Below are 13,572 nucleotides of genomic sequence, written 5' to 3' on the forward strand. Positions count from 1 at the left end.
TACAAAGTTAACCGTTAAGACTGTCATTGTTAGCTTGTTAGTTATTTATAACATGAATTTTAATATAATGTTTATAGTATTTAATATATATTACTATGTAAATCGACATTATGAATTTATTTAGTATTGCCAACATCTATGCAATACTACGTTTGCCTGTACCCATAGCCATAGGATATAGCCTACTGTCTACAGTAAATAAGTAACATAGATTCGAAATAATAATAATAAATTTATAATAAGTGTGTAATTATGAGTATACATGTAAATGCATTCATTAATGTCTAAACTCCAAAAACTCCACTAAGCATGTTCACAACTCGCCGTTTTTTTCGTTAATAAGCGGCTGGTCCTCTAAAATCTAATGTTTAGCATTTTTAAATTTACATATTTTCAATATATTGAATTTTTTTTTAGTATTTGAAGAGTATTTTGTGGATATATAAGTTTCTGTTTTCAAATGAAAGCCACCATTTTCTTAAGTAAATCATTTTACAGAAAAATTTTAGAGAAAATTCCGAAGTAGGTATCAAAATGAAAATCCTTTCGAGTAGTTTTTGACTTGTATATGTATAACTATTAAGGATAATAACTAATAATTCCATATTATGACAATTGGGCTTGAAAATAGTATGGGAAATATGGTTGTTTGATAATTTTAATAATAAATATTAATCTATCAACCTTTTTATATAATTCGTAAAAATGTCCGAAGTATATAATAAACACTAGATCCAATTTTACATTTATTTTATATTTTTGTGAAAACATTTTAAGAACTACCTATTATCCTCATCGTATAAACATTTTAATAATTAAAACACTACTCGTTTGAATTTTAAATGGGGTACATGAACATTTTCAAACAAATTTCATAATTTACAGAGATATCTGTAAATAGCATAGGCATAGTGCAGTAAGAAATAATTGGTATTAATTTTATTATGTTGTACGTAAGTATAATATTCAATCAATTTGTAGTTAATATCATAATATAATAATTATATTGTACGGCTAATCACTTCGTTGTTGATGCTAAAAAAATAGGGTATTGCATGATATTATTTTTAGCCTATAAAATATTATACCCTATTTACTAATCACATATTTTAATAATTACTTAACAACGTTCTTCTTTCCTAGAAGTGTTTAATAAACATTATTAGGTACAAAAATTATGAAAATTAAATAAATGTTTAACATTTACCAATTATTTATATTTGATGGGTATACCTACTTAGTTTATTCTATCTAAACAATTTTTTTTATTTTGTATGTTTTTGGTTACAGTAGCTTATTAATTTAAAATGTTTACTAACCTGTTTTAAAATAGCGTAAAATACATCCACATGAGAGTTTATATCGACACCGCGAAAAGGTACATCTAGAATTTGTGATTCATCATTTTCTCGTTGTTCGTCAAAAACATCTAATTGTACCCCAAGATCTGCATAATGTATTGATCCTTTCCTTAAATAAATGAAACATACAAAAAATGTCCAAAAACTATTATGTATTTAGAGACTATAGTAAACTATATAGACTATAGCTTCGGTAATTGCTTAAGAACGACTGATGCTGGAAATAGCAATCGTTTTTATTCAGTGACTACGGAAGTTCATTTTTTTCTCACCGACGAGCTCGGTGTACTATTCTTGTATATTTAATTCTGGACTCCAGTGCCTGTGGCCCGCTGCTAGTTTATAACCATTATTTGGCACACAGCCCGTCTTTGGGTCGGAGACGTTAAAATAAAATAATATCATAATGAATGTCAAGTCCAAATGATATAAGAAATAATGATAGACAAAACTTCTAAGTTCTAATAAACTAGTTGATTATGTGTTTAGGTGTAAAATTTATTTAGCTAAAATTTTCTAATTAGTTTATTATTAAAAAATATATAATTTGAAACTTTATAGGTACATTTAAATTGTTATAAATAGGTTATGCAGAGTGTATATAATCAATATCTGGCAATTGTTCATACATGTCAATTTTATTAATACATCATTTTTGTAATGTTATATATTTAATAATTTATTTTTACTACCATTTTAATAATTTTAGGAATATAGATGTAATTAATTTATGATCAGGAGATGAATAAAAATAATTAATAGCTACAATGCAATTTTAAATTAACAGATTTAAATAGTAATAACATAATTATGCATTTAGTTGTATTATATTGTTGTTAATTATTGTGCATTCATGTATGCATCTATAAATATCTATAAGACTTCGAATGGTTGTTTTTAGATGGTACTTGGAAACCGCTGAATATTTCGAAAAGACATCTAATAAATTTCATGAAAATTGCTTTACTTCGCTAACGTAAGAGCGTAATCGAAACTCCATTGGCACCATTCCTAAAGGTTTAAATTCTTATTTTCAGTTTAAATATGCGTTCTGAAGCTCTATACGTGCCTTTACTAGACAGCATTAATTACTTTACATTTATTATAACATATATTATAACACTTATTATAAAACATTAATATTTTTTTTCTAAATATCACAGCGATATTATAACGATATTTCCAAAGTTTGTATTTTCTTTGTATACGAATAATGATTCTAAGCGAAGATTGTCTGTCAGTTCTTTATATGATATTCCCAAGTATATTTTGTAATATATTTTAATATATATGTTAAATTTATTTATTTTACGTGCCTATTATTATAATAAATTAATATGTCAGGCGTTATATGCAGTATAAATAGAATTAAAATTAGTCTAAATATTTTGAAATTTAACTGCGTATACTACTACAAAATTATAAAAAAATTTACTAAAATCGTTATTCTTTGTTTAAAATGAAATTCATTCATGCAAATTTGAAGTTCAATGTCTAATTATAACAAAAATTTCACCTATGTATCTTTAGTATTTTTTTTATTGATCATATTTGACATCAGCAGCAAAGGTTAGGTCATTAGTCACAATTAATGTACACAATTTTTTTTTAGATTTTATAATATTTTAGTATTTTTAAATAGCTATAATAATAACATAAATTAGGAATCTTATATTACATTTTTAAGTTCATTGACCTATCAACATTTTTTTTATAGAAATTTACAGAAAAAAAATTAAAAACACCGAGAATGGAAAATTGAAAATATTTACTAACAATTTAAAGAGAATTACAATATTAAAAAATATATCGTGTATAGAAAGTCCTAATACAAACTTTTAGTTAACAATTTAAGTATTTACAGATATTCTTTTTATTTTTGAATAACAGAAAAATAAAAAAATTATATGAAGAGAAATCGATTTTTTATGTGATCATCCAATTTAAATAAAATGTAATCTTTAGATTTTCCTAAAAAATATTTGTGAAATCAAGCACAATTTTTTTATTAATTCTAGTAATAATAACTTGTGAAAACCCTTATATTACATTTTTCAAATCTATAAATATTAAAATTTATTTACATTGTTATTATAACAAAGTGACTAGAACATTTTTATGATTTTGTAGAAATTTATCAACATTTTATTTGAAAACAATAATAAACTTATAAAAAATATTGTGACTGAACTTTCTAATATTGGTTCACATAATTAATATTTAACAGTATCCATTTATTATAAATCTTAAATTCTTAGATATAGCATATTAGGTTGAGCATCTGTTAACTATTGAACTAAAAACTGTACTTATAAATGCAGAATTTATACAAACCATAATTTTGTAGATAGGTTAATATTATAATTCGTAATACTCGTATTTATTACTCAAATTTCCATATTTTTGTTAATATTGATGTTTTTATTTATTATCATGTACGTATAATAATCGGAAACCGAAATAATGGTATGGTCAATTAAAAACAAAGTACTAATTGGACATTAATTCCTCAACCAAAAATTGTTGGCATCATTCGTTTAAGTCATAAGATTAAACGCAATGCTTTTACCAAAAGAAAACCGGACAAAAATTGCTTTAAAAAATATGAACATTTCCAAATTATCTTGGTAAGAATAAAACGTGGTAATATGTTAGACATTAGGTTAGGGCTTAAATTTATATGAATTAAATATAATTAAATTATTTACCTCAGTTCATTTAATATCGGAAGGAGTTTGAGACCTGAAAAAAATATTATTTTAAAATTACAATAGGTAAAACAAATATCATTTATGTTTCATTAATTTATGTATACAATTAAATTTAAAAAAAAAAAGCGGGTAAGTCGTGGATGTCGCTCTGCTGTACAGTAGGTTACTGTAATGGATGGGATTGAATGCAATGATAGGTATGCATTGTATACGAAAAACGATTCTGAACGGAGATGATTTGTCAGTCTAGGATATATTATATTTAAATATTGTCATATATTCCATTTTGAAACAAATATTTGATTTTTCAATTAAGATGCATTTTGCATAAGGCATGGTTAATCAATTAGTGTAGTTATCATGTAGTTATCATAATTCATAATACCTTATATCATAGATATACATTATAGATATACCTAGCTGGTTAGAGGATAAATCGTTATCATTACGCGATTTCATAAAAATTTAAAACTCAAACGCTCAAAACATTTTTCCTATAATGACGCTTCAAATTTTCTCTATAGCTATTTGAAGCAAAACTTATAAAAAACTTAGTGTTGAATTTTATAACCTTAGATAAAAATACAAACAATATTATGAATTTTGATCTACAAAACAATTCGCAAATATTCATGGTTTTAACGAATTTTTGTCAATATTTGAAATTCAAATGCTAATAAAAATTTAATTTGCATTTCCGGTGGACATTTTTTTGTGATAAAGATTGAAAAACTTGTAAGGAATCTTATATTAAATTTTTAAATCTTAGTTTAAAAAAGAAAATTTTTTATTGATTTCTAGCTTAAAATAATTTATGAATTTTTGTGATTTTTACGTATTTTGTCTAAATTCAAACTTTGAATGCTTATAAAAAAAAAGGTAACTATGAATTTATTTTATTTTTCAACTACTATTGTAATAATATGTTAATAGCAATTTTATTAACATTCGGTGACAATTTCATGTATCAATGGTCATTCGTTTTAAAGTTACATAAAAAATCAAAATCGATTATGTCGAAAACTGATTGTATGTAAAATTTTTAGTTTGTTTATCCCGATTATTTAGAAAAATATTAAGAATTTTTTACTTTAGATCCCCCAAAGTATCAACTAGATTCACTTTCTGATTTAACAAGGTACTGAAGTCAAAAATCGAAGCACTTTTACTGCCCCATAACGTAATGACAAACACAAAAAAAACACAAAAAATTGTGCCTATTTATTTTTATAATTTTTTAATCACTATAAGACTAACTTATGAGTTTATGACAAATTCTGTATTAAATTTTCAAGTATTTTGATAGGGCCAAAAAATTTTTATCGACACTTCAAAAAAAAAATTTTTGAAAAATTGAAAATTTCAGTTGTCCATAAATATCTCAAAAAAGTCAAAATATTTTGAAAATTAAATCATGTAAAGAAAATGCCAATCTAAATAACTGGTAAAATTTTCATGTGTCTACGACTTATACTTTTTGAATAATAACAAATATTTAAATTCGTTTGAGGATAGATCGTTATCGTTACGCTATTTCGAAAAAATTTAAAATTCAAACGCACTTAACATTTTTCCTATAATGAAGCTTCAAGTTTTCCCTATAGCTATTTGAAGGAAAACTTATGGAAAACTTAGTGTTATATTTTTAATTCTTAGTTATAAACACAAAAAATTTTATGATTTTTCAACTTCAAAATTACTTGCAAATATTCGCGTTTTCGACAGATTTCGTAAAAATTTGAACTATAAATGCTTATAAAAAAAAATTGTGACTAACGATTTCTAATTTTTTTTAGCTACTATAAGAACAATTCATAAGGAACCTTGTATTAAATTTTAAAGTTTTTTTGGTCGTCCAACATTTTTTTACCGAATCTTCAAAAAAATTCTCAAAAAAATTTCAGTGGTCTATAAATAACTCAAAAAAAGTCAAACATTTTTGAAAATTAAACTATATATAGATATCACTAACATTAACATTTGGTGAAAATGTCAAGTATTTAAAGTGATTAATTTTTGAATTATAACCATATAAAAAAATCGATTTGGTCGAAAACTGATTTTGCGTAAAAATTCCCGTTTTTCTGTCATTTTTTTTTTGTTTTTCTCGATTTTTTTGAAAACTGTTGGAAAATGTTTACTTTTGACCTCTATAATGCACCAAGGATCTTCACTTTTACATCGGAAACCACCCCCAAAGTTGTAAATCGAAGCATTATTTCGACTAGTAATGCTGTACACAGACACAAAAACAAACATAAAAAAAAAAAAAAAAACATACATAATTGTAAAATCAATACATTCATCACTTCGTTCAGAATCTAAAAAGCGGGTAAGTGGGTATCACTCTGCTGTACATTAGGGGTGGGGTGGACTTCTGACTATATGGTAGTTTAAATTTGAATGCAATGATAGGTATTATTGTATACGAAAAACGATTCTGAACGGAGACGGGTTATCTGTCTAGGATATATAATAGATTATTAAAAATTTTCAAATGTTAGATTTCAAAAGAAATTTTTTTATTAATTTCTAGCTTAAAATAATTTGCGAATTTTCGTGATTTTTACGTATGTTGTAAAAATTCAAACTTTGAATGCTTGTAAAAAAATTGTGACTATTCATTTCTTTTATTCTTCAACTGCTATTGTAAAAATCTGTTACGAGCTTTGTATTAAATTTTAAAATCTTTGATTTGAAAAGAAAAACTTTTATGAATTTTTATCATTAAATATATTATAATAATAAGCATATTTGAACATTGCCGTAATTTTCACGTATTTGGTCAAATTTGAATTTTAAATGCTTCCAAAAAAAAAATCGTGTCTATGTATTTTTAATATTTTTTATCTACTATTGTTACAATGTGTTGGAAACCTTGTATTAAATTATCAAGCTTTTCTACCCAACAATAAAATTTTATCGATATTTATAGAAAAAAACACCAAAAAAGTTGAAAAATTAAAATGTCATTAAACAGCTCAAAACAAATATAAATATTTTTAAAATTGTATTAAATATAGAAAATGCCTATATAAACATTCAGTGAAAATTTCAAGTATCTGCGGTCATTTGTTTTAGAGTTACACCAAAATAAGAAAATCGCTAAATGTGAAATCCAGTGAAAATCCAATGTTATAAAAATTTAAATTTCAAATGCTCATAACAATTTAATTTGAATTTCCGGTGGACATTTTTTTTTGATAAAGATTGAAAAACTTATAATAAATCTTGTATTAAATATTCAAATCTTAGATTTAAAAAGAAAATTTTTTATGAATTTCTAACTTAAAGTAATTTGTGAATTTTCGTGATTTTTACGTATTTTGTCAAAATTCAAAATTCAAACTTTGAATGCTTATAAAAATATTGTGACTATGAATTTCTTTTATTTTTCAACTACTATTGTAACAATATGTTAAGAGCCTTTTATTAAATTTTCAAGCTTTTCTACCTAACAAATAAATTTTTATCGATATTTATTAAAAAAAATTAATAATGATTGAAAATTGCAAATACTTATGAATAGTTCAAATAAGTCGAAATTTTTTGAAAATTGCACGGTGGATAGAATATACTTACATAAACATTCGGTGAAAAATTCATGTATCTATGGTCATTTTTTTTAAAGTTACATCAAAAACCAAAATCGATTTTGTCGAAAACTGATTGTGCGTGATGAATCGCTTGAAGTGATGAATGTATTGATTTTACAATGATGTGTGTTTTTTTGTATCTGTGTACAGCATAACTAGTCGAAATAATGCTTCAATTTCAAACTTTGGAGTTGGTTTCTGATGTAAAAGTGAATATCCTTGGTGCATTATAGAGGTTAAAAGTAAACATTTTCCAACAGTTTTCAAAAAAATCGATTTATTAATACGGGTGTAATTCAAAAACTAATCACTGTAAATATTTGAAATTTTCACCAAATGTTTATGTTAGTGTTATATATATACAGTTTAATTTTCAACTTTTTTTGAGTTATTTATAGACTACTGAAATTTTCGATTTTTATGAGAATTTTTTTTTTGAAGTGTCGATAAAAATATTGTAGATGACCAAAAAACTTGGAAATTTAATATAAGGTTCCTTATGAGTTGTTCTTATTGCAGGTAAAAAAAATTAAAAATCGTTACTCACAATTTTTTTTTATAAGCGTTTATAAGTTCAAATTTTTACGAAATCTGTCGAAAACGCGAATATTTGCAAGTAATTTTGAAGTTGAAAAATCATAAATTTGTTTGTGTTTATAACTAAGGATTAAAAATAGAACTCTAAGTTTTCCTTCAAGTAGCTATAGAGAAAACTCGAAGCTTCATTATAGGAAAAATTTTAAGTGCGTTTGAATTTTAAATTTTTACGAAATAGCGTAACGCTAACGATTTATCCTGAAACAATTTTAAATATTTGTTATTATTCAAAAAGTATAAGTCGTAGACACATGAAAATTTTACCAGTTTTTTAGATCGGCATTTTCTTTACATGATTTAATTTTCAAAATATTTTGACTTTTTTGAGATATTTATATTTTATATTTATATAACTGAAATTTTCAATTTTTCTGAAAATGTAATACAAAGTTCCTCATAAGTTATTCTTATAGTGATTAACAAAATTATAAGAACACATAGGCACAATTTTTTATATTATTAGCATTTGAAGTTGAAATATTGACTTCATACCCAAAAAATTACGGCAATGTTCAAATGATCTTAGATAGAAATTCATAAAAGTTTTTTTTTTTTTGATCTAAGATTGGAAAATTAAATACAAGGCTCCTAACATATTTTTACAATAGCAATTGAAAAATAAAATAAATATATAGTCACAATTTTTTTTTATAAGCATTCAAAGTTTGAATTTTGACAACATACGTAAAAATCATGATAATTTGTAAATTATTTTAAGCTATAGAAATGCATACAACATTTTCGTTTTAAATCCAAGATTTGAAAATTTTTAATAATCTATAATATATCCTAGACAGATAAACCGTCTGTGCTCAGAATCATTTTTCGTATACAATGATATAATATCATTGGATTCAAATTTAATTTCATCCATTACAATAGGTAACCCACTTGTAACCTACTGTACAGCAGAGCGACATCCACAACTTACCCGCTTTTTTAATTTGTTTATCCCGATTATTTAGAAAAATATTGAGAATTTTTTACTTTTGACCCCCCCCCCCCCTTAAGTACCAACTAGATTCACTTTCTAAACGAACGAGGTACTGAAGTCAAAAATCGAAGCACTTTTACTGCCCCCAAACGTGATGACATGTCTGCAGACACAAAAAAAAAATAAAAACACACATCATGGTAAAATCAATACATTCATTGCTCCGCTCAAAATCTAAAATGTTAATTGCATTATAAGTTTTAACTATATGAAGAATCAGTTAATTTTCTATAAAGTTTAATTTCCAGTCAAACCTAATTTAACTTACGTTTAATTGTTCAATATCAATTGTTTACTTTTTTTTTAATGCCTTAGCAATTAAAGATTTTAAACCAGTAGTTTTCAATGCTTTTTGAATTGAATCAGTGCTCAAATCCATAATCTTATATTCAAAATTATAAAGTAATATTTAGTAGCATATAAGTATACTCTAGAGTCAATATAGGTAGGTAATATATAAGTATTAATACTCCCAGTATTTATTATATTTTCATAAAATCATAGAATTAATTACAATAATAATCATTACTTATTTGTTGTAGTTTTATAAAATAACTTATCGATTTTCAGATAGTTAATAAAACAATTCATGAAAAAATCACGAAATAATTAAATAGTTTAATTCTTATGGCTTACCAATAAATTCGTTCCTGATTCTTATCCGGTCTCGAAGCTGAGGCGTTGATATAATGAGGCAGTTGATAAACGCCACAATAGCTGTTTGATAGTCTGCTGTTTCTTGGCCTTTGGATAAAGCCCATTGCAATTCACGAACGACGATTTGTAATCTGTACCTTTCATTTTTCTGGTCCTGTAAAGTGAAAATTGTTTTTAAATAACGTTTTCAACAATGAAATTATAATTAAGTTTATTATCTTGTATTCTTGTGCACAAGTACACATTTATATTATAAAAAATATATAGGTATAGGTTTATAAAATTGAAAAATATATGATTTTATATGATATCTTAGGAGTACATACTTATAATTACAAAGAGGAATAATGGCAGAAAATATAATTATATAGAAATTTTAATAAATAATATTAAACGATTATTAAATACTTTGATCAAGGTAATGGTTGCAATAATTATCAGTTTCTATAGTCTATTATATTTAACAGTTTTGACTTGATTACTCAGTGCTACATCGCAAATATGCAGTAGTTGTGCATAATGCATTAATGCTACTATAATAATAATAATAATAATCATTAATATATATATATATATATATATTTACAGGCAACCAAATATAGAATTAAACTACATTAATGGGATAACGAAAACAAGTTTATTGTAAAATGTATTACTGCACTTCAAGAGTCTTGTTAGTAATTTAAATGAGTCTCAATTCTTAGTTTCAAAGCATCAATAACTGATGATTTTTAATGAATGTTTAAATTGTAACAAAGTAGGTAGGTAGGCATTATACACAAATGAGTTGATACACCCATTAGCCATTTAAATAATGATTTTTTATGTACAAAATAATATTTAAGACGTCAGTTTGAAAAAAAATGTTCATAAAAGTACTTATCTATAAGTAACTTATTATATTTTAGAAATTTACAACATCCAGGCTATACATATTATATTATCGTGTGCAATAAAAATATTTACTTTTTTTATATATATATATTGGGGTTGATACATCGACAACAAGGGTCATTAACCTGTGGAACTGTGGGGTAGGCAACTGTTGGTTGGGCAATAAAACTATTATTACTTATTAGTATTTATATTATTTAAAATTACGAGTACAAGAGAACTTTATAAGAGCCGATTTAAAACATTTTTTTTACAATCAGAAAGCTATTTCAAGGATCTATATGTCATTATATACCTACTCTCGACAAGTGGCCCTTCATTTTTTTTTATTGAAACTTAAAGAATGTGTTATAGAACATGAACAAATAATAATAATTATTATTGTTTATTATATGTTTGCTATTGGTCACAAAAAATAAAATAATTATCATGATTAATTATTATTTCAGGCGTGTATTTTATATTATTTGATCAAAACCATCAAAATGAGTCTAGCCACAATCGCTAACACTAAATTATTAGATATAACATCAAGCGCTAACGTTTCATAATTTTGTTAATGAATAAATAATTTAAATGTTTTTATACTTTAATTTATATTATAAAGAAGAGATTAGCAGTTGGTTATTACTTTATGAAGTACCAATTTTAAAAACGTCACATATACTGCAAAGTTAAAATTGCGAGCAAAAAATAGTCATTATGATAGAATATAATTTTTGAACTGTATTTTATATGTATATCGCTCTTTAACGGATATTAAAATGAAGTGAATCCACGAGAATTTGTCAAGGGAAGCTTTGAAGAACATCGCTACGTCGAGGTATTAAATTACGAATTGAACACATATTTTAAATTATATGTATAGAGCTAGTATTTTTAATGGGTGTAAATGTGCACGGGTGCGGGGGTCAGCTAGTAATATATATTCACATATATATAAGGAAATTAGCTTAATATGCAGATACTTATTTATAATTAATAATTATACTAAATAATGTTTAACAAAGTTAAGTAGGTATTAGTATAGGTATCTAACTATAAATTATAATCATATAAATTTACTATATTTAATATTATATAAACAACAGTAGCTAAATGGTTAATTATATATTATATATATATAATCGTGAGTGATATGCATTAAATTTTAAGATTATCTTAATATGATTGATTAATACACATATCCATTAATAAATTAGCCATTAAGAACTGAAACATCGATACTTTAGTTAAGCAAGGATAATAATTGTGGTTTACTTGCCTTGTAATGTTGAAGGGTATCAAGTGCTCTGGCATGGCCTTCTAAATTATATACACATAATGCAGACAGCAACTCCAATACTTGCTTTTTCACAGTAACATTGTTAGTGTCAAGAGCTGTAAAAGAAATTATTACACGATACAAAATAAATATCGATATTTGAAATTTGATAATTTAAATTTGTTCATGTTTATTTGATAGGTAGGGTAGACGTACCTACATTGCAATCTATATTGTTATGATGATTCCTATCAATTAAAGATTAATGGTATTTTTAATTATGTAGGATGACTTCAAGTAATCTTAAAATTTATGAGCCTTATTAATTTCACGAATAATAAACAACTAAACACTTCAAATTGGCAGTTACATTCCTATGCTATTTGAAAACGTGATATTTCGTTTTGGTATTGATTGCTTTCCATAATAGGATAAACCAATAATAATAAGTGACAGTTGACAGATTTACATTTTTTTAACATGCATTAAATGTTCAAAACCAATGTTTCTTCACTATTAATATAGGAGATTTTTTTAAATTAATTAGACAAAAATTAATTTTAAATCATATAGAAATATGCTCGTAACTTTTAAAATAACTATAATTTATAAGTAAGTAATATAAATATTTTGAAATGTTCTGGACAGCAACAAATTTTTTTGGATTATTTGGATTGCTCACTAAATGTTATTAATCATTTTTTGACTATAGTATAGGGATTCTTAATTTTTTTGAGTTAGACTTAAGAGAACGCTATTATCTTGCATTTTTTTGTCCTCGTCTTATACACGCGTATGATATAGTACATTTTCATTCACTGGTTTTAATAGTGTTATTTTAGTTTAGATATTAGATTGAATTGAATTATCATAACACTTTTAATGTAAGAACATTATTTGAGCTTAAACGTTGAAATTTATTCAATTTTTTTAATTTCAAGTGAAATATGACTATTTGATTTATGATATTTCACATATTATGTACCCACAATAACTTGCTTAAAAATTAGAATATCGAACAAATTGACAAAGCTTAAGCACCGTTAATCTTCTTATACTTATAAGTTTAATAAGTTAATTCATTCTAATATCTATAAAAACTAACTGCACACAATTGAAACTAAAGAACGGAAATGTAGTACTATATGTCGTACATTTCAACGTCTGTAAGATGGAGGAAATATAAATGATAGGTATTTAAGTTATAATAAAAAATGTTCTCTATTGAAGACCTAGTAGTGACTAAAATTATTGTAATTTAAATTAAAAATATATAATTTAAGTAAGGCAGTTTTATTTAAGAAGGAAATACGTTGTGTTACATATAGTGGACAATTAAAATAGCATTGATTTTTTTAAAGCTAATAAGTATCCAATTACACATTAATGATATTTGCCATTTTTTTAGTAACCAACATTTATAATTTTAAAGAAACCAATCCAGAAATTATAAATTAGATACAATATTATATTGATTAGGTAGGAACCTAAAAGGCTG

General features: G+C 24.6%; 1 protein-coding gene across 2 annotated transcripts in view; it reads right to left on the reverse strand.

Moving 5' to 3' along the window:
- LOC107173157 (protein diaphanous homolog 3-like) overlaps nt 1–13,572 on the reverse strand; it is a 40,810-nt gene that overhangs the window by 9,402 nt on the left and 17,836 nt on the right. For both annotated transcript variants that reach the window (XM_089225141.1, XM_089225140.1), the window contains exons 3-6: nt 12,075–12,190; nt 9,896–10,070; nt 4,070–4,103; nt 1,320–1,470 (exon numbers count right to left, since the gene is read on the reverse strand). In XM_089225141.1, coding sequence (XP_089081267.1) covers nt 1,320–1,470; nt 4,070–4,103; nt 9,896–10,070; nt 12,075–12,190 — 476 coding nt within the window. The remainder of the gene's footprint in view (nt 1–1,319; nt 1,471–4,069; nt 4,104–9,895; nt 10,071–12,074; nt 12,191–13,572) is intronic.

This window comes from Diuraphis noxia, unplaced genomic scaffold, assembly GCF_037042655.1.
Source record: "Diuraphis noxia isolate RWA-SAM2 unplaced genomic scaffold, SU_Dnox_SAM2 contig0004, whole genome shotgun sequence".
Classification (NCBI taxonomy): domain Eukaryota; kingdom Metazoa; phylum Arthropoda; class Insecta; order Hemiptera; family Aphididae; genus Diuraphis; species Diuraphis noxia.